Genomic DNA, 18,843 nt, shown 5'->3' on the forward strand with positions numbered 1-18,843 from the left:
ATAAAATATCCCTGCGGAATTACACAATTTCAAACTCAAAATTATGGGACAAAAAATGGCAAATTTTGCCAGAAATTATGCTGATGTGGAAATAGGCACAAAGTTGGGAAAACAAAATTACAATAAAATTCTTCATCACTGCGGGGAATGCAAATTTCGCAAAAAATATTTTTAAAAAGAATCAAAGAATTTGTCAAAAATTTGCAAAACATGCAGATTTTGCAGTTGCAATGCAAATCAGAAAATGTTCACTAATTTTGCGGCTGCAAGCTGTGCAAAATCCTGCGGTGCCAGATAATAGAGAGATGGTTTACAATAGAAAAAATATCCCCTCCCTAAACTTTTTAACTGTTTCCCACTCAGTCAAGGACTCCAGCAAGGGCCAGGATAAAAACAAGTAATCCCATTCCAAGACAAAGACATGAATGAACTTATAAAACAAATATTGGGAGATAGAAAACACAGCAGGTGACCTCCTGCCCACCATGCATGGGAAGTCAAAAGACCCCATCAGAGAGAGAGAGAGAGAAGGGGGGAGGGGGTTGGAGAAAAATAGTGAAGTCTCCCATCATGTCCAGCATTAGCATCATTGGCGTAACCCTCGATGTAACCGTCATCAATAGTTTTAACAATAACAGCATTATTGCCATTGTTATCACCATCACCAACACCATCAATCTTATGTTATAACAATGTGATTGGTTTTTATACTAAATAGTCCAAATCTGGTGTTATGTCAGAGTAACCAAAGCCTAAAAATGAATTGTCAAAATGGTTACAAAACTTGATTTATTTGCTGATTTAATAAGCCACATCCATTCTTGTCAATAAGATTTTCAAGCTTTCCTGATAAAGACTTGTCAAAGCCAAAATAAACTTTGAATTATTTGAACATTATCATTGTCAGTGTGTATTATTATGATGAAAAGTCATTTTAAAAATTTATTTTCAACTGAAATATTTATTATATTTTATGTGACTTATAGGATTTTGCTAATTTCACTCATAAACAATTTGGTAGTAGTCAATAATCCTTGTAACCTTTTATAAGTAGCTAGAATAGTACAGGAATTCAGGCTTCATCACTCTCCCTTGAAGGTAAGCGGTCTCCCTCTTTTTCTTTGGTGATGTTAAAAATACATTCATTAGTCAAAAGCAAACAAAAAAAAACCACCCAAAATGTTTTATAGATGTATCTGATTTTTTTGTTTTTGTTTTTAAGGGTTTTACGGCACTTGCAACACATTGAGGTTATATCAGTGCCGGTAAAAAGGAAGAAAATGGGATAGTAAAAAGTTCTAGAATTACAATTAAAGCACTCGAGAAAAAGGAAGACATAGGGGAACTGGGAACAAATAGGGATCAGATGTAGATTCCAAGAGCATATCACCAATGTACTTAGTTTGAGATCACCTATAAGTCTCATCCGGACTTAAGCACAAAATCCAACAAAGAGGAATACACTCAAATGCTTACATTATACATTCAAAACAACAAATATAATAATACATAACAGAGAGATGATTTACAAGAAAAAAAACATCTCCCAAAACAATAACTATGCATTTGACTGTTTCCCTCCCAGCTAGGACTCTGGCCAGGGCCAAGACAAAACCAAGTAATCTCATTCCAAGACAAAGACAGAAAGCATGTTGGAAAACAGATATAAGGGGATAGAAGACACAGTATGTACCCCCCTGACCACTATGGGAGGTCAGGAACCCCACCCAGATAGATGTATCTGAAATAAGTTTCCCAAATGCAAGATGAGAAGCAAGTCTTATTGTGCTTTTAAGGCTTTTCTCATGTGACAAGGACTTGTTATTGTGTGAGGGAGAAAAAAACACAAGAGTGGGACAAACGCTCGGTTCCCCATTCAATGGTTTCACCAGAACCTAATAGGCTATAATACTATTAATAGAGTCAAGCCTACTCAATCTCTGCTTTATGAGGTTTAGAAAGCCAGGACAGGAATTAATAACCATCTGAATATCAATATTATAGTACAGTTCAGTACAAGCCATTTATAACGACATTCATATTATAGCAACATGGAGTCACAGTCCTCGCCTTCAGTTCATGTAATAATAAACTCATCACAACGACATACATTTTAGCAAAAGCTGTATACAGTGTAGTGACATCGATATGGCAGCAATCATCAACTTCAAATAGACAGTCAAGGCCAAATATCTTGTCCAATGAAATCCCTTGCTTTCTGACCAATGATATCCAGTCCTTTCCAACCAGTTGATGCGGACATTTTCTTCTTTGCACAAGAATTCTCTAGCCCGTCAACTACAGAGTAAAAATGCAGCAACTGCCACGAAAGCTGATATTAATGCAGCTACACAAAATCAGCGGTTAACACACTGACATCGTGGCCTATCGTTATAGACAAACGAAGGGTGACTTACTTTCAAGCAAGCAATGGCTGGCTCTGTTATTGTAAGAAAGGACATGGAAATATTTTGGAACTAATCAACAAAAAACAATAACATCAATACATTATTCATTTCTCTGCTGTCTATCTGGTGTTTAAGTAATGTATTTATGTCTTTATTGATTTTGTTGTTGGCTGAAGAAGGGTTCTGGGCCTGAAACATTCTTTGTTTGGTATTTTGTTCGTTTTTGAAGCTTTTATACAGTGATGCCAAAACTCCGGTTTCATCTGTAAAAACTCCGGTCTGGAGCAAAATGTGTATTCAGGGTTCCGGGCAACTTCCGTCAAATTGTTCCAAGGATACCCCTCCAACCACCACCACATCATCACTACTACTACAACCATCATCACTACCACTACTACTGCAACCACCATTACCACTACAACCACCACCACATCATCACTACCAATACCACAACCACCACCACTACATCTTCATCACTAGCACTACTACTACAACCACCAACACCACATCATCTGAACTAACACTACTACAACCACCACATCATCATCACTATCACTACTACTACAACCACCATCACCACCACATAATCATCACTACCACTACTACATCCAATACTGCCACATCATCTGAACTAACACTAGTACAACCACTGGGTGGGGCTCCTGTCCTTCCATAGTGGGCAGGGGGGTACATACTGTCTTCTATCCCCTTATATCTGTTTGCCAACTTGCTTTCTGTCTTTGTCTTGGAATGAGATTACTTGGTTTTGTCCTGGCCCTGGCTGGAGTCCTAGCTGGGAGGGAACGGTCAAATGCAGAGTTATTGTTTTGGGAGATGATATTTTTTTTCTTGTAAATCATCTCTCTGTTATGTATTATTTTGAATGTATAATGTAAGCATTTGAGTGTTTTCCTCTTTGTTGGATTTTGTGCTTGTGCCCGGATGAGACTTATAGGTGATCTCAAACTAAGTACATTGGCGGTATGCTCTTGGAATCTACATCTGATCCCTATTTGTTCCCAGTTCCCCTATGTCTTACTTTTTCTTGGGTGCTTTAATTGTAATTCTAGAACTTTTTACTATTCAATTTTCTTCCTATTTACTGGCGCTGATATAACCTAAATGTGTTGCAAGCGCCGTAAAACCCTTAAACAGCTTAAACTTAAACTACAACCACATCATCATCACTACAACTACAACCTCCAGCACCACCACATCATCATCACTACCACTACTACAACCATCACCACCACATCATCATCACTACCACTACTACAACCACCACCACCATATCATTATCACTACTACTGCTACTACACCACCACCACATCAACATCATCACTACCACTACTACAACCACCACCAGCACATCATCATCATTACCACTACAACTACCACCACTACATCATCATCACTGCCACTACCTGGGTGGGGTTCCTGACCTCTCATAGTGGGCAGGGAGGTCCATACTGCGTCTTCTATCCCCTTACATCTATTTTCCAACATGCTTTCTGTCTTTGTCTTGGAATGAGATTACTTGGTTTTGTTCTGGCCCTGTCCAGAGTCCTGGCTGGGAGGGAAACAGTCAAATGCATAGTTGTTTTGGGAGATTATATTTTTTTCCTTGTAAATCATCTCTCTGTTATATATTGTTATATTTGTTATTTTAAATGTTTAATGTAAGCATTTGAGTGTATTCCTCTTTGTTGGATTTTGTGCTTGTGTCTGGATGAGACATATAGGTGATCTAAGTACGAGGGCTCTTTCAGAAATAACCGAAAAATGCCCATTGCTCAGCAACCAGTGGAGATTTTTTAATTCTGTAAACGACAGGATATTCCTTATTTCCTTACGAATATTCCCAGAAATTATGAAGTGCATCATTTTGCACAATGAATTTCTAGACGATTTTAAAGATGGCGGCCCACCTTGAAACTTGGTCAAAGGAGGAAATCAGAGCTGTCATACGTTTTTTGAACGCCAAAAGTCTGAATCCTACCGAAATTCATAAAGAACTTCAGAGTGTATATGGTGAGCATGTTATAAGCCGTACACAAGTCTATCACTGGTGTAATTTGTTTGAAGCCGGCCATTCCGACTTGACAGACAGGGAAGGGAGAGGGCGTTCGATAACTGCGACGTCAGAAGACAATGTGAAGCGAGTTGATGAGCTTATTCGTCAAGACAGGAGATTGAAACTTCATGAAATCGCAAGCAGTCTTGAAATTTCGGAAACTTCTGCCCATAGAATTGTATTTGATGAACTTGGCGACAGAAAAGTCAGTGCAAGATGGGTTCCTAAGCAATTGACAGACAATCATAAAGAACAAAGATTGGACATCTGCAGGGAACTTTTGAGAAGAAGCAAGAGCTCACGCAGGGTTCACGGGCATACTGCCAACGCCGGCGGAGACTTTCTAGGGTACGATGTGACTTTTCTTGACAGCATAGTCACCGGTGATGAGACTTGGTTGCACCATTGCACCCCAGAAACAAAGCAAGATTCGATGACATGGAAACATCCATCCTCACCTGTCGCGAAGAAATTCAAAGTCATGCGGTCAGCAAAGAAAATAATGGGAACTGTTTTCTGGGACAGTCGTGGTGTTATTCTGTTCGAAACCTTACAACCTGGAGAAACAATCAATGCTGCAAGGTACTGCCAAACTCTTGACAAGCTTAGGGAGGCCATTCGCAGAAAGCGCCCAGGGCAGTTGACCAACGGGGTCATTTTGCAACACGACAACGCTACACCCCACACAGCACGAGTGATGCAAGGTTGGCTAGAGAAATATGGATGGGAGATTTTGCCACACCCACCACACAGTCCAGACCTCGCACCATCTGATTATCACCTCTTTGGGCCACTGAAACGTGAGCTGGCAGGAAAGCGCTTTGATGTCGATGAAGAGCTTGTTGACCATGTGAGGAAATGGCTACAAAACCTTGACGGAATTAAATTTCTTCCGAGAGGGTATCTATTCCATGGTGCGGCGTTGGCAGAAGTGTGTCGACAGACTTGGCTGTTACGTAAAGAAATGAAGGACGAGTCAAGGTATGAACACGTGCAAGAATTTTGTTGATAGCATAAAAAACGCGGATTTTACAGGCATTTTTCAGATAATTATGAAAGAGCCCTCGTACATTGGTGGTATGCTCTTGGCATCTACATCTGATCCCTATTTGTTCCCAGTTCCCCTTTGTCTTACTTAACTTTCTCTTGGCTTCTTTAATTGTAATTCTAGAACTTTTTACTATCCCATTTTCTTACTTTTTACTGGCGCTGATATAACCTAAATGTGTTGCAAGAGCCGTAAAACCCTTAAAAACAAACAAACAACTGCCACTACTACTACAACCACCACCACCACTACATCATCATTACCACTACTACTACAACCACCACCATATCATCATCACTCCCATTTCTACTACAACCACCATCACCACCACATCATCATCACTACCACTACTACAACAACCACTACCACTGCTACTACAACCACCACCACCCACCACATCATTATCATGACCACTACTACTACAACCACAACCACATCATCATGACCACAACTACTACAACCACCACCACCACATCATCATCACTACCACTACTACTACAACCACCACCACATCATCCTCACTACCACCAATACTACAATCACTACCATTAGGTTTTGGAGCTTTACTTCATTTAAAATAAGGAAACTTTAGGATTGTGTTTGGCAATGTGTTTATATATCATAATATAATTCTAATTAATTATCTATTTAGAACTACATATAAATATGTAAACATATTGCCAAATATCATTCCAATTCCCTTTTCTTGTGTGCAGAAATTCCTCTTTGGGCAGTGAAATTCCTACGAGTGGTGTCCTGTGAGCCAAATTTACAGTTGGCGTCTCTGTGTTATATTCACTTTTGTTTATTACATTAAATCAACAGAAGGGAAACACCTAAACCCTTTCACATATAGGATAAACGATATAAGGGGATTAAAGGCCCAACCGGCAGTCCGGACATCTCACCACAAATATATAGTCCAAAACTTCCAATACTTGCATTTAAAAAGTTTGGTCTGTAGAAAGAGAAGTAGGTCACAAATTATTTATTCTGCTAGTCTGCTCTTACTCTTCTCAATCCAGTTAAACCTCACTATACCACTAATCTGTCTTATTAACAACCTATTAATGAGTATTGACTTTAACAAATTAAAGTTAAAGCGATCCATTTTGCCACCTAGTCTTTATACACGAAATATAATCTAGTCCTGAGCATGGGATTATATAGTAGTTTTACTGAATGTAAATGCCTAATAAGTAAAGGAGATGCACAAAGAGATCTGATGATTCAATAATTTATTTACAACAATCAGTAATCATCATCAAGAACAAAATGTTTCACAATTTCACATGTCAATTCAGTCAGGCACAAATTTACACGCATCAAAATGAAACTAAAATATTCCACTTCTCTCAACAAGCAATAACTGCTACAGCAATAATTATACAAATAAGTTATAAAAGTTTTCAATTTCAAACAAAGGTACAGAAAAGTAGGTACTAAAAATTAAATTGAAAAGAAAAATGTGAAATATTGCTAAGGTCCTTATTTGAATGTTTTTTAACATCCTTCTCAAGACAATGTTTTTAAAAGGTGACACCTTTGTCAGTCAAGTTCCTTTGCCTCATGTCTTTATGGGATAATACGCTCAAAACTCTGGCGTAATAGGACATCCGGGTGTCTCTTAGAATTTAAACTATAACCTTTTGATCCAAAGCTAGTTCATTACCAGCATGGCCATCGGCTCGACTGTATTAAAATGAATCAAATGAAGTAAAATAAATAAAAAGTAATAATTTCTCTATCTACATTATAACTATGCAATTTTACTGACAATAGCTTGGTGCAGGCTTTGTATTTGTTGCGTCCATTTGTCCAAAGCATGATAGCGAGCAGAGCCTGTAGATTCACGATCAAGTTCCAATACTTGGTTCACTTGATCTATGCGTCCATTCACAGTGCTATCGGGGAATTTAAAAATAATAAAAATCAATATTTATAATGATTTTCTCATTTTATTGGGATGATGACTTGACAAGGCAGCATTGTTTAGATTTTCTGAGAACCTGAAATTTTAATATTTCTTATTGGATTTCTTTTCTAGAGAAAAATTGGGATATTCAACATTTCTACTACCTGGTTCTATGGTCATCAACACATACACACAAAAAAGTAATGTAATAGAGTAAGTTTGAAATCCCATCGCATTATAATATAAACAGGTTGTCCAAAAGTCTGAGTACATAAAAAAAACTCCCGAGAATTTAACAAAACAAGTTTATTCAGTTGGGTAATATTTTCAATATGATGATTAGCATCATATTCGATGTATAATTTGATGCACTTCGCCAAACTCAGGTAGATAGACCACAAATTTGTATTGTCGCCAATTTTAGCAATATGACTGGTAGTGGATTCTATCAAGCATTTTAAATCTGTAAACTTCATTGAGTACATTTTCTCTTTAACAAAAAAAAAAAAAAATTAATTGAGAAAGAAACGGAAAACAATGGGACAACTCCCTCATGACCTTTTCTTCCAGTCCAGTGTCATTCAGCCAATATCATAATAGGCATATAAAAGTAGATATTGCAATCCCCTATGTAGCCAGACTTGGTAGATACCCAGAATTATAATATAGTAATAATATAATATGGATTCGAGCCTCACTCGGCGCATAGTTGAGTCCTTGGAAAAGATTCTTTACTCACATTCTCTTACCGTACTCAGGTGTAAAATGAGTACCCGATCGTTAACAGCGTTGTCTCTGTCCGAAAAAAATTGTAATGTCGCCTACGCCTAACAGACGTCCTAAATGTTAAGTGTTGCTGATGGCAAGGGACCCCTCGTAAAGCGCTTTGAGCACGTTTACTGGATATTGCGCTATATAAAAGCTCAATTGTTTTTTTTATATGATATAATATTGTATAATAATACAAAATAAATATATAATTTTATAGTGATGACAGGAATGCACTTACTTATCCAGAATACAGGACACCAACAGGCTTTCAACGTCAGCTGCATCAATGTTCAGTTCCTGACAAAGAAAATAAATTGTTTAAATTTAATAAAACGTTACAACTAATCATGAAACCATAACCAACACTAACATAACTGAATACAAATAGATATTTTTTATTTATGAAAGAGAGAAAAAAATTAAAGCTGAGAAAAGAATTAATGACAGACAAAATATGAATTATTATTATTAATTTTTTTTATTTTTTGAAAAAATAATGATTTTAGTAAATTACCTTAAAATATATCTAAGATAAGTGGAACAATGTTAGACTGGGTCTTGATAATACAAGAATAAATAAAAATCTGACAATAAACATAAGTGACTGATGCGTGGCATTTATAATCAATCACTTCTAAATTCTAATCTCTGACCTTCCATAGCTAACAAACGAAAAATTCGTCCAATTTTCAAGAGAAAAATAATGATTTCCACATTATTAAAGTAATTGATCACTTTAAAATGCTGTGGACTTAAAGTGATGTAGATCGGCTTGATTACAAATCCATTGCCCTGCCCTCTTCCTCCCCCCCCCACCCCTCCCTTCTCCACCCCCTTCAAAATAATCTGTTTATTAAATATACTTACTAAATCTGTATACAATAAATAGAAGGGTAGGCCTATTCGTCCTTAAGGTCGAATAGCTTCAACCGTGGTTGCCGTACGTACGGACAAATAGTGTTGCTTGCACTATTCGTCCTTCACACTAAAGCTGGGCAATATTCCGTTTTTGCTTTTACTGAGCTGGATTCGAATCCACGTAATTACATGATATATCCGTATCGTCTTAAATGTTTCACAAACCCCACCTCCTCTGTTTGTGAGTCAAATAATCAGTTAAGTGTGTATGTGTGTTTGAGGTGTGTGTGTGTGTGTGTGTGTGTTAATTTCGTGGGGTTTTTTTTTTGTTTTGTTTTTTTCTTCTAGGATATGATTTTTATTCCAGAATGGTGATTGATTTCTTATAAGGAACAATTGCCGTGTTCTCCTATTGGTAAGTATCCCATTCAAATACCTGCTCGAGAGTTTCGGTTGGCTAGGCACAGAGGAAGATTCGGCAGGTTTTCTTTGTTTTGGTTTTTTTTTTTTGGGGGGGGGGGGTTGTTTTGTTTTTTGTTTTTGCTGTTTGTTTTTTTTGTTTTTTTTGGGGGGGAGGGGGGGGGGGTTTGTTCTTTTTTATTTGTTTTCTTTTGTTGGTATTTTCCATGCTTTTGTTTGATGTGTGTGTGTGTGTCTATTGTGTGTCTACGTGTGTTTTGCCTTTTAACATTTTTTTTTTCAATCTATAATAGTGGGTAAGCACTCAGTAACTATTTGTTTTAAATGACTGGTATTCAATTTGTCAAGATATTATATTAGTCATAATAGTATAAGCAGCGCAAAAAAAAAAAAAACCCACCAAATTTATGTATCTCTTAAGAAGCAGTTTTATAAAAAAATGTTATAATCTTGATAATTCAGTGAGTGCCATCAATAATAGCTTGAATTTAGCCAAAATTTTTGAACGATGTCGATTCCTGTCCTTTGACTTCAGAAAATTTTGTTATAAGTTGTACCGTCTTGAGTAGACTAGCTGTATGACATGGCGAATTCAATGCGTTATCAAATTGGCAGTAAACGAGGTAATTGTATAGACGGGATGGAATTTGGCGGCTTTACAACACGCAAATTAATTCCAAAGCCGAAAGCACAACCTCTGCATTTAAACTTATCTCCATAGACGATGTCAATATATTAAAGATTGATAAAGGACACTAATACCAAGTCCTCAATATTTTCAGTACTTCGTTTGTTAGCTAATACTATTAAGTATTTGGTATCCACTTTTGCCCGGACGAGAAGTTAGAATGTCAACGGGCTGGGATTTAAAATGTCAACGGGTTGAAACTGGGTGAAATAGAATGATACAGAACATAAAAGCCCAGTTCGGCCTAAGAACAATAACTTGCCTATGTTCTTAAACTCAGAACAAGGGGTAATGTTGTCAGGGGGTTGGGGTTGTTGTTTTGATCTGGGTAGGGTCTGATAAAGTTATGATTACTGGCCAAAAACAAATTCCTAACTTTAGTTTAAAATTAAAAAATAGAAAGACGGAAATATATACATAATAAGATTGATATATTTTAAACAATGGTTACAAGAAAAATAAATCCACGATTTTTCTCAATAATTCTGTACTCAAACAGCTTTGTATGCAACTGTTGTATTCCAGATGTGTAATTTGGCTTATCGCCACTCAAGGTGGTATTTCAATAGATATTATTACAACTAACGTGTCTATGTACGCAGTGATACAGACCTGCCAAGCATTCGACTTATTGTGTTATAGTGGAAAAAAAGAATACCATTTCGAAAGGGATTTGTGCTGCATTGTAGGTTAACAAACACGCAGGTCTGACATTGACATCCGAATCCACTTATGGGCTTGGTTTAACATTGTTGTATAATGTATTTTGCGTCATTTTAAAAAAGATTTCTATTACAAGAATGAGCCCATAAGGAAATGGTTATCAGACCTAAAAATAATTGCACGTCGATCCACATCAATTTTAAAACCATCACCATCACTACCACAAGCACTTTTACAACATAATCATTACCATCAGAATCGCTACCACCATCATTTGCATAATATCATAAGTATCATCAGCACCATAATCAATATCACCACCACAGCATTATACCTACCATTACCATGGTCATATCAATTATTGCCATCACTAGCAAAATCATAACTATCATCTCAGCCACCACCACTCTAGGAAACAATCATTTTAAATACCAATACCATACGCGCACACAAAAGCGTCACCATTGCCATCAACTTTATCACTCTAGCTTCTTGATCAGTGACATCACCACTACCATCATTTCATCATCAAAATAAGAATAACATCACTGCTATAATTGTCACAAATACTAACGAGAGTTTTTATATAGCGCAATATCCGCTTGAAGTCTCAAAGCGCTTTACAGGGTGTCACAGGCCAACAGCAACACTTAACATCCTACATGATGTCTGTTAGGCGATATTACATTTTTTCAGACAGAACAACGCAGTTAACGGCCTGGTACTTATTTTAAACCCGAGTACGGTAAGAGTGGACTCAACTATGCGCCGAGTGAGGCTCGAACCCAGGATTTTCCAATCCGATCCGAAAGCGAGTGTCATACCACAAGACCACATAGTGGCACATTCTTCTTCCTTATTCTCACATTTTCTTTGTTTCCTCTGTCGGGTTGTCTCTAGCTCCTTCTCTATCAGATCCTCTCTTTCGTGGTCTCCTTCTTCTTCTTCTTCTTTCTCTCTACATCCATGATTCCCACCACCGCCACCGCCTCAAGATCTCTAATCATTACCATAATTGCCATAGCAAGCTCACTACGAAAACTTTAGGTCTTCCGAATGTATTTTAATTCTTCGGTGGTTGGCAACTCTAAGTTATACAGGCGGCCAGGAAGTGTGTGTTTTTTTAAGAGGGGGGGGGGGGGGGGGGGGGGTGGAGTGAGGGGGATTGGTTTTAATTTATGATGTTGCAGTCGCGGGGTGGGGTGTTTCTGTGTCGTCCCCTTTTGTTATTTTTTTTTTCTTTTCCTTTTTTAAAAACAATAATGGATAAGAGAATGTGAAAGGAGAGGAGTATTTGATACCATATCCAGATGAAACGCGTTTGAGACCACAGACATAGAGAAAGATAGACAGAGAGATAGATAGATAGAGAGAGAGAGAGAGAGAGAGAGAGAGAGAGAGAGAGAGGGAGAGAGAGAGAGAAAGGCAGAGTCAGAGAGAAAGACAGAGAGAAAGGCAGAGTCAGATAGAGAGAGGGAGAGAGAGAGAGGGGGGGGGGACAGACAAAGGGAGAAAGAGAGAGGGTGCCAGAATAAAAGAGGAGGATGAGCTATATAAAGAGAAGGAAAAGACAGGAAATTGGAGAACAAAGGTGGAGGGGGGAAGAAAGAAAGAAAGAAAGAAAGAAAGAGAGAGAGAGAGAGAGAGTGAGAGACTTAAAGAAAAATAAAGAAGAGAATATATATATATATATATATATATATATATTATTAAATATATATATATATATATATATATATATATATATATATATATATATATATATATAGAGAGAGAGAGAGAGAGAGAGAGAGAGAAGGGGGGGGGGTAGGCGAAGGAGGAACGATGAAGATAGATACGTATAGGATATATATATATATATATATATATATATATATATATATATATATATATATATAGAGAGAGAGAGAGAGAGAGAGAGAGAGAGAGAGAGAGAGAGAGAGAGAGAGAGAGAGAGAGAAGACGACGACGAAATAGAGGAATAGATAGAAAAGGAGCGAGAGACAACCCGACATAGGGAACATAAGACATAAGAGATTTATAGGGGAAATATGAAAGAGAAAGAAAGAGAGAGGAAGAAGAATGAGAGACAAGGAGAAAAGAAATGTGACAGAAGTCAAGAAAGAAAGAGGGAGGGGGAGGGGAGAATAAAATTGAGAGATAGATAAAGAGAGAGAAGGGTTTTTAAGAAAACAAAAGAGGAAGAAATCAGAAGAGATAGATAGATAGATAGATAGATAGATAGATAGATAGATAGATAGATAGATAGATAGATAGATAGATAGATAGATAGATAGAGAGAGAGAAAGAGAGAGAGACAGAGAGAGAGAGAGAAAGAGAGAGTGTGAAGAAATGAAAGAGGATGATAGCGAGATAAAGAGAGGAAAATACAAAGGAAGAGATTGATGGAGGGAGAGAAGAAATTAGAGATATATATATATATATAGACAGAGAGAGAGAGAGAGAGAGAGTGTGTGTGTAAAATATGTATATGGAGGTAGAGAAAATTAGAGAGGAAGACTGAAAGAAAATGAGATAGATAGATAGAGATATGCATGACACTCGCCTTTTGATCGGAAGGTCCTGAGTTCGACCCTCGCTCGGTGCATAGTTGAGAGAGAGAGAGAGAGAGAGAGAAAGAGAGAGAGGGAGGGAGAGAGAGAGAGAGAGAGAGAGAGAGAGAGAGAGAGAGAGAGAGAGAGAGAGAGAAGAATATGTGAGAGAAAGAGAAATACAGAGGGAATTAAAGACAGAGCGAGAGCGAGCGAGCGAGAGAGAGAGAGAGAGAGGAGAGAGAGAGAGAGAGAGAGAGAGAGAGAGAGAGAGAAGAAATGAAAGGATGATAGCGAGATAAAGAGAGGAAAATACAAAGGAAGAGATTGATTGAGGGAGAGAAGAAATTAGAGATAAAAGGGGGGAAATACGACAGAGAGAGAGAGAGAGAAAGAGAGAGAAAGAGAAAGAGAGAGAGAGAGAGAGAGAGAGAGAGAGAGAGAGAGAGTGAGAGAATAATATGCTTTTTTTCTACTCATACTCATAACGATGCTTACGATTCAACAGTCGATAAAAAAGTGAAGACGTGAAGGACTGAACACTCCGATTTTGTAATTCCACTGAATTACATAGATAACATGGGCGCACACAAAAAGCCGGGGAAACAGTGACATATATAGGTCACTGTAATAACAATGCGATTTATTGGAGGGCAATAACCTTGAATTTAATACATATAAAAATACGGTGACAAATATAAACAACAGCCTTTCCGTCACTTGCCCTTTACGTATTTCACGCCTACCTCATTTGCATAAGCACTGAAGGTCGGCTAGACACTTTTTAAGAATACGACCTGAAGGACGAATAAACACTCCGTAAATAGAATAGAATTGACGTCATTCAGCTCTTTGTTATTGTTTTAGACCACCAGCTGGGTGATTAGTTCTCACTAAAGTTACACATAGTTTTGTGTGTTGGTACAATTCACTTGGTTTGCATAAAGAAATACATAAGACATTTAGACCCATGGAGAGAAGTTTATCCCAATTTCTATAACATGGAATGGACAATAGCAATTGCTTGTTTTCTTTGGATAGATGCGTGTCTTATCAGAAAGTACTTTCTGTCAGATCCAGCAGACCCAGCTATTCAATCAGTGCTGGGTAGACAGAGGGTTCAGAAAAGATCTGGACTTCACCAGTCGAGTCTCTACCAACTGAGCTATCGGGACCCCCAAGTGGCAGGTCTGTAAGACGTTTAAAAATTTTTTCATACATTTCATATTCTTTCTTTTACAAATATATCCAGGTGACATTACCTTTGAAATGAATGGGATGTGTATCCTTGTGTATGGTCGAATCAGTTTGATGAGGACTTGTGTGCGAATATTCCTAAGAAGATCTGAAGAATTCCAAATTCAAAAGGAGGAGTCGTGATAACTTTATTTTTTATTTTAAGGGTTTTATGGTGCTTGCACTTGCAACACATTAAGGTCATATCAGCGCCAGTAAAAAGGAAGAAAATTGGATAGTCAAAAAGTGCTAGTATTACGATTTAAGTAAGACAAAGTGGAATTGACTAAAATAGGGAACAGATGTAGATTCCAAGAGTATATCATCAATATTCTTAATTTGAGATTACTTAAAAGTCTCATCCAAATAACAGCAAATAACAAGGTAAACCACAATGTTAAGAAAGATTTTGTAAGATTATGAGTTTTCGAGTTTTTTGGTTTCTTCAAAAATGAAAATAGGTACTCAATACTAACGAAAATGCCCTATGGGAAAGCTGATAAGTGAAAATCGATGAAATTCAGTAGCATGTACTTCAATTTTTTTTTAAAGCTCACATATGTCAAATCAATGGACAGAAAAATTAATGAACTTTATACATATGATAAATTCATAGAGAATAAAACTTTTCATAAATTATTTTGCAGTGGAAAAGCAACCCACAAAATCAGGTTCCTGTGGTCCAATGTACTGTAAATACCCATACATTTTCAAAATGCGATCGCCTGTACTGTATCAAACTGACATACTTGTAATTAGCTCATCATCAAGTACTTAAAATAAAGCTTCTTGCGGTATATTTTAAGTAGGCATCAAGGTCCTAAAAATCTATTAATTGTTTTCACTTTCTTTTGGGTATAATATAAAGGACATTGGGTGTTTATAGTTAGGTGATGGGATAACTATTCTTCCTTCCTCTAGTTTATGAACAGACTGATCCGATGTACCGATTTTAATGGGTTTTTGAATAAATGTCTTTCTATACTTTTTGTCTCAAAAATTGGTTTGGATGGCTCAAGGTGCTACTGTCAGTTTTGCTTTTATAGTAGTCTTGTCATCAAATGTATTTTGTCTCAATGAGGAGGTTTTATTTTTATTATTATGGGCGATCTTAAAACTTTTTTTATTTACAAAATAGGTGATGACATCATTGAGAATTTGGGATTCGATTTCTTGCACAGTGTCACAAGAAATAAATCAAACCTTTGAAGGAATATGCTGAGATTTTGGCTACTGCTAGGAAGCTTGGTCCGGATTTCCTTGGGATGATGATGTAGTGGTGGATGTAGTAGTAGTGGTGGTAGGGATGATGATGATGTGGTGGTTGTTGTACTAGTGGTTGTCATAGGGATGATGTGATGGTTGTAGTAGTAATGGTGGTGTAAGGGGGGGAGGGGGGTTTACTGTGGTCCACAAAGAAAATAAATCAATCTGATTTGACACCACGACACAGAAGGTAAATTTTACAAATTGAAGAATTAAAAATAGCACAAGCTTCACATGAGAGTGTACAAGGTGATTAATCCGTGAATAAAGTGAGAAAAATGGCAATGAAGTGAATTAAATTTTTTTAAAGCATAAAACAACAATTTCAGATCATCTCAATTCAACAGCATGACTAATATTGATTAAACATTACAAAAATGTTTACCTTCTATATGCTCTCTAATGAAAGGGTCCTCCATAATATTTTGACGATTAGTCTTCAGAATTTTTTCAAAGTCATTGATGTCATTATTCTGGTAAGCACTGAAAACAAATAAAAATAAATAAACATTGAAGTACTGCAATGTATAATTAAATAAGCGTACTCCTTGGTGGGTCATTTTAAGGAATTTAATTTTAGTCACAATTCCTTCCTATCCCCCCGGACCCCCTTCCTTTCCCTTGATTATCAGAATTTATGAAATAATCTTAACAGCTTTGTTTCCCTATGTATTCCAATTCCATATTGTGAAATCAATTATACTACATCACATGCAAGTTTATTACCAGTTTTCGAAAATAAAGAGTTTGTCTTAAAATTAGTTCCTACCTGACTAAATTAGTCATGGCCAAAATTTCTGGATCATTTTTATAAGGTTTAGTTTCCTGTGAGTCAAATGGGTTGATTCCCGACTTCATCAACATGTTGGCCAAGACCAGGTATTTCAGACAAGTTGTCCTCCTGTGGGAAAGAGATTGAAACAAGATCTAATAGATCTACAAGGGCATGAGAAATATACAATAATCCACCTGTTCATCCCAACATATTCCAACAAAAGTTTCAAAACTTTATTTTACAATATTTTCAAAAAAAAAGTAGAATATTTAAAAGATATAATTGTGTTGGGACTACATGGGACTGAACCTTTGTAACAAACGAATCATAATTGAAAATAATAACCTTATTATACCTAATTGTTGTGAACTATTGTCTATGCGAATTTGAGACGGATCTTGGTATTTTGATGTTTTCTGAAAGGGCAAACTGCCTAAAATAAACTTTGACTTGAATATATTTGACCATTTTCTGTTTTTTTTGACATACATATCAAAGACTAGATTTTAGTCTAATTACTTAATGTGAATTTTACGTATTATGATAAAAATATGTTTGTACCATTGTATAAGTCAATTGTTAGGTCAGTCATAGAATATGGAAATTGTGTTTGGAGCCCTATGTACACAAAACTATCAATAAGTGTTAAAGAAGGCGCAAGGCGAGCAAAAAGGCTAGTTCTAAGGTTGGAAGCCATGTTATATAAGTAAAATTAACAGATCTTAGATCTCCCAAACTTAAAATAGAGAAGGCTTTTGATAAATAAAAAATGTATATTTCAAGGTGTAAAACTAGACCAAATGTGTTTGTTCATCGTACAGTTAACATTTGGAATAGCATTAAAGTTGAAATAAGAAACTCTAGCTCTGTTGATCAATTTAATAAATTGATATTCAAAGAATTTTGAATTAATTAGGATACGAAAATGATTAATGTTTGTCATAATTTTTTTAATGTGATTTATTAAGATTGTTTTAATATCATGTCATATATAAGACATTGAAAGGATATATCATTCTAGCTAGCCTTTTAGAAGAAATAGAGAAAATAATAATCCATCAGATATGAACCTACACATTCCATTGAAAAGATCTCAAATATACATACTCACCTTGATCAATGCCAAACAAACAGTGCCATTTCTATATAATTATATACATCATCAAACCATCAGCTCTGAAGCATGTTTTATCATATGCTAGCTTCAATTACAAAAAATAGGCTGACGAGACCTTGATTTCTTAAAGCCCTTCTCCCTCCTTGTCTAATATAAATTAAAAGAATTAAGACTGTTAAATAAGATGACCACCACAAATAATCCGATGTAATTTCTGGTAAAATGGTTATATCAGGATTTCCCTGAATGCAGCAAAGATATATAATCAAATAAGGTAATTTAATATAAAACATATGAAGAGGTCAATATATTGAATAGAATAATGATTTAAATTTTAAAATAAAACTACCTTGGGCTACCAGACTCATCATAATTTTTAAAGGCCTCGAAAAAATCAGTGTGTGCCTTTTCATACTCCCCTTCACGTAGATGCATTTTGCCACCACACTCTGAAAATTAGATTAAAAAAATAACCAAAAATCTTGTAAAATATGGACTACATTTTATCAGGTATGAGCAGTAAGCTATCACTAGTTAAAAAGTTCTTTTCAACCACAGATTTGGCATTAAAGACGACATTTTTGTAAATATCACCTGTATGACCTAGGCTGAACTGAAAAAATGTGCCAGAAGCATGCATATTGGATGAATCCCTATGTTCCTAATGTTACAAGGAAAAGGCTGTATGTTTTTACTTAATATTGACTCAATTTTGCCATTACCAGCCTTTAGTTATCTTTGCTACTACAATTTTCCATAAATAATGTAGTCAAGATTTTTTTTAAATGTCAGCGCTTAGAGCAAGGATAAGCACTATACAAAAGTGCTACTACTTTCGTATTATTATCTCTTTTCCATTCATGACACTAAATATCCCTTCAGCTCCATTTGTATGAAATGTCATCAATCATTTCTTTGTATTTTCAATTGTTTGCTAAGATTTTTTAAATGAGATCTTGTGCATCAGCAAAGAATGCCAGAATCCCTGCCCCACTCAAGCCTTTTAATATACAGTGCAACCTCTGGATAACGACACCCCTGAATAACTACAA

At 36.3% G+C, this 18,843-nt stretch overlaps 2 protein-coding genes across 2 annotated transcripts in view; one reads left to right on the forward strand and one right to left on the reverse strand.

Moving 5' to 3' along the window:
* The window catches only part of LOC144963985 (uncharacterized), a 19,934-nt gene extending 12,965 nt beyond the window's left edge, over nucleotides 1–6,969 (forward strand). Inside the window, exons 5-6 of the mRNA XM_078897927.1 lie at nucleotides 6,356–6,502; nucleotides 6,956–6,969. Coding sequence (XP_078754053.1) covers nucleotides 6,356–6,502; nucleotides 6,956–6,969 — 161 coding nt within the window. The remainder of the gene's footprint in view (nucleotides 1–6,355; nucleotides 6,503–6,955) is intronic.
* The window catches only part of LOC144965319 (COP9 signalosome complex subunit 2), a 27,552-nt gene continuing 15,462 nt past the window's right edge, over nucleotides 6,754–18,843 (reverse strand). The window contains exons 8-13 of the mRNA XM_078900546.1: nucleotides 18,141–18,240; nucleotides 16,669–16,800; nucleotides 16,285–16,382; nucleotides 14,660–14,742; nucleotides 8,455–8,513; nucleotides 6,754–7,434 (exon numbers count right to left, since the gene is read on the reverse strand). Coding sequence (XP_078756672.1) covers nucleotides 7,290–7,434; nucleotides 8,455–8,513; nucleotides 14,660–14,742; nucleotides 16,285–16,382; nucleotides 16,669–16,800; nucleotides 18,141–18,240 — 617 coding nt within the window. The 3' untranslated portion in view covers nucleotides 6,754–7,289. The remainder of the gene's footprint in view (nucleotides 7,435–8,454; nucleotides 8,514–14,659; nucleotides 14,743–16,284; nucleotides 16,383–16,668; nucleotides 16,801–18,140; nucleotides 18,241–18,843) is intronic.

Source organism: Berghia stephanieae, chromosome 2 (genome assembly GCF_034508935.2).
Source record: "Berghia stephanieae isolate SIO BIC M18660-M18661 chromosome 2, UCSD_Bste_1.3, whole genome shotgun sequence".
NCBI classification, from domain to species: Eukaryota; Metazoa; Mollusca; class Gastropoda; order Nudibranchia; family Aeolidiidae; genus Berghia; species Berghia stephanieae.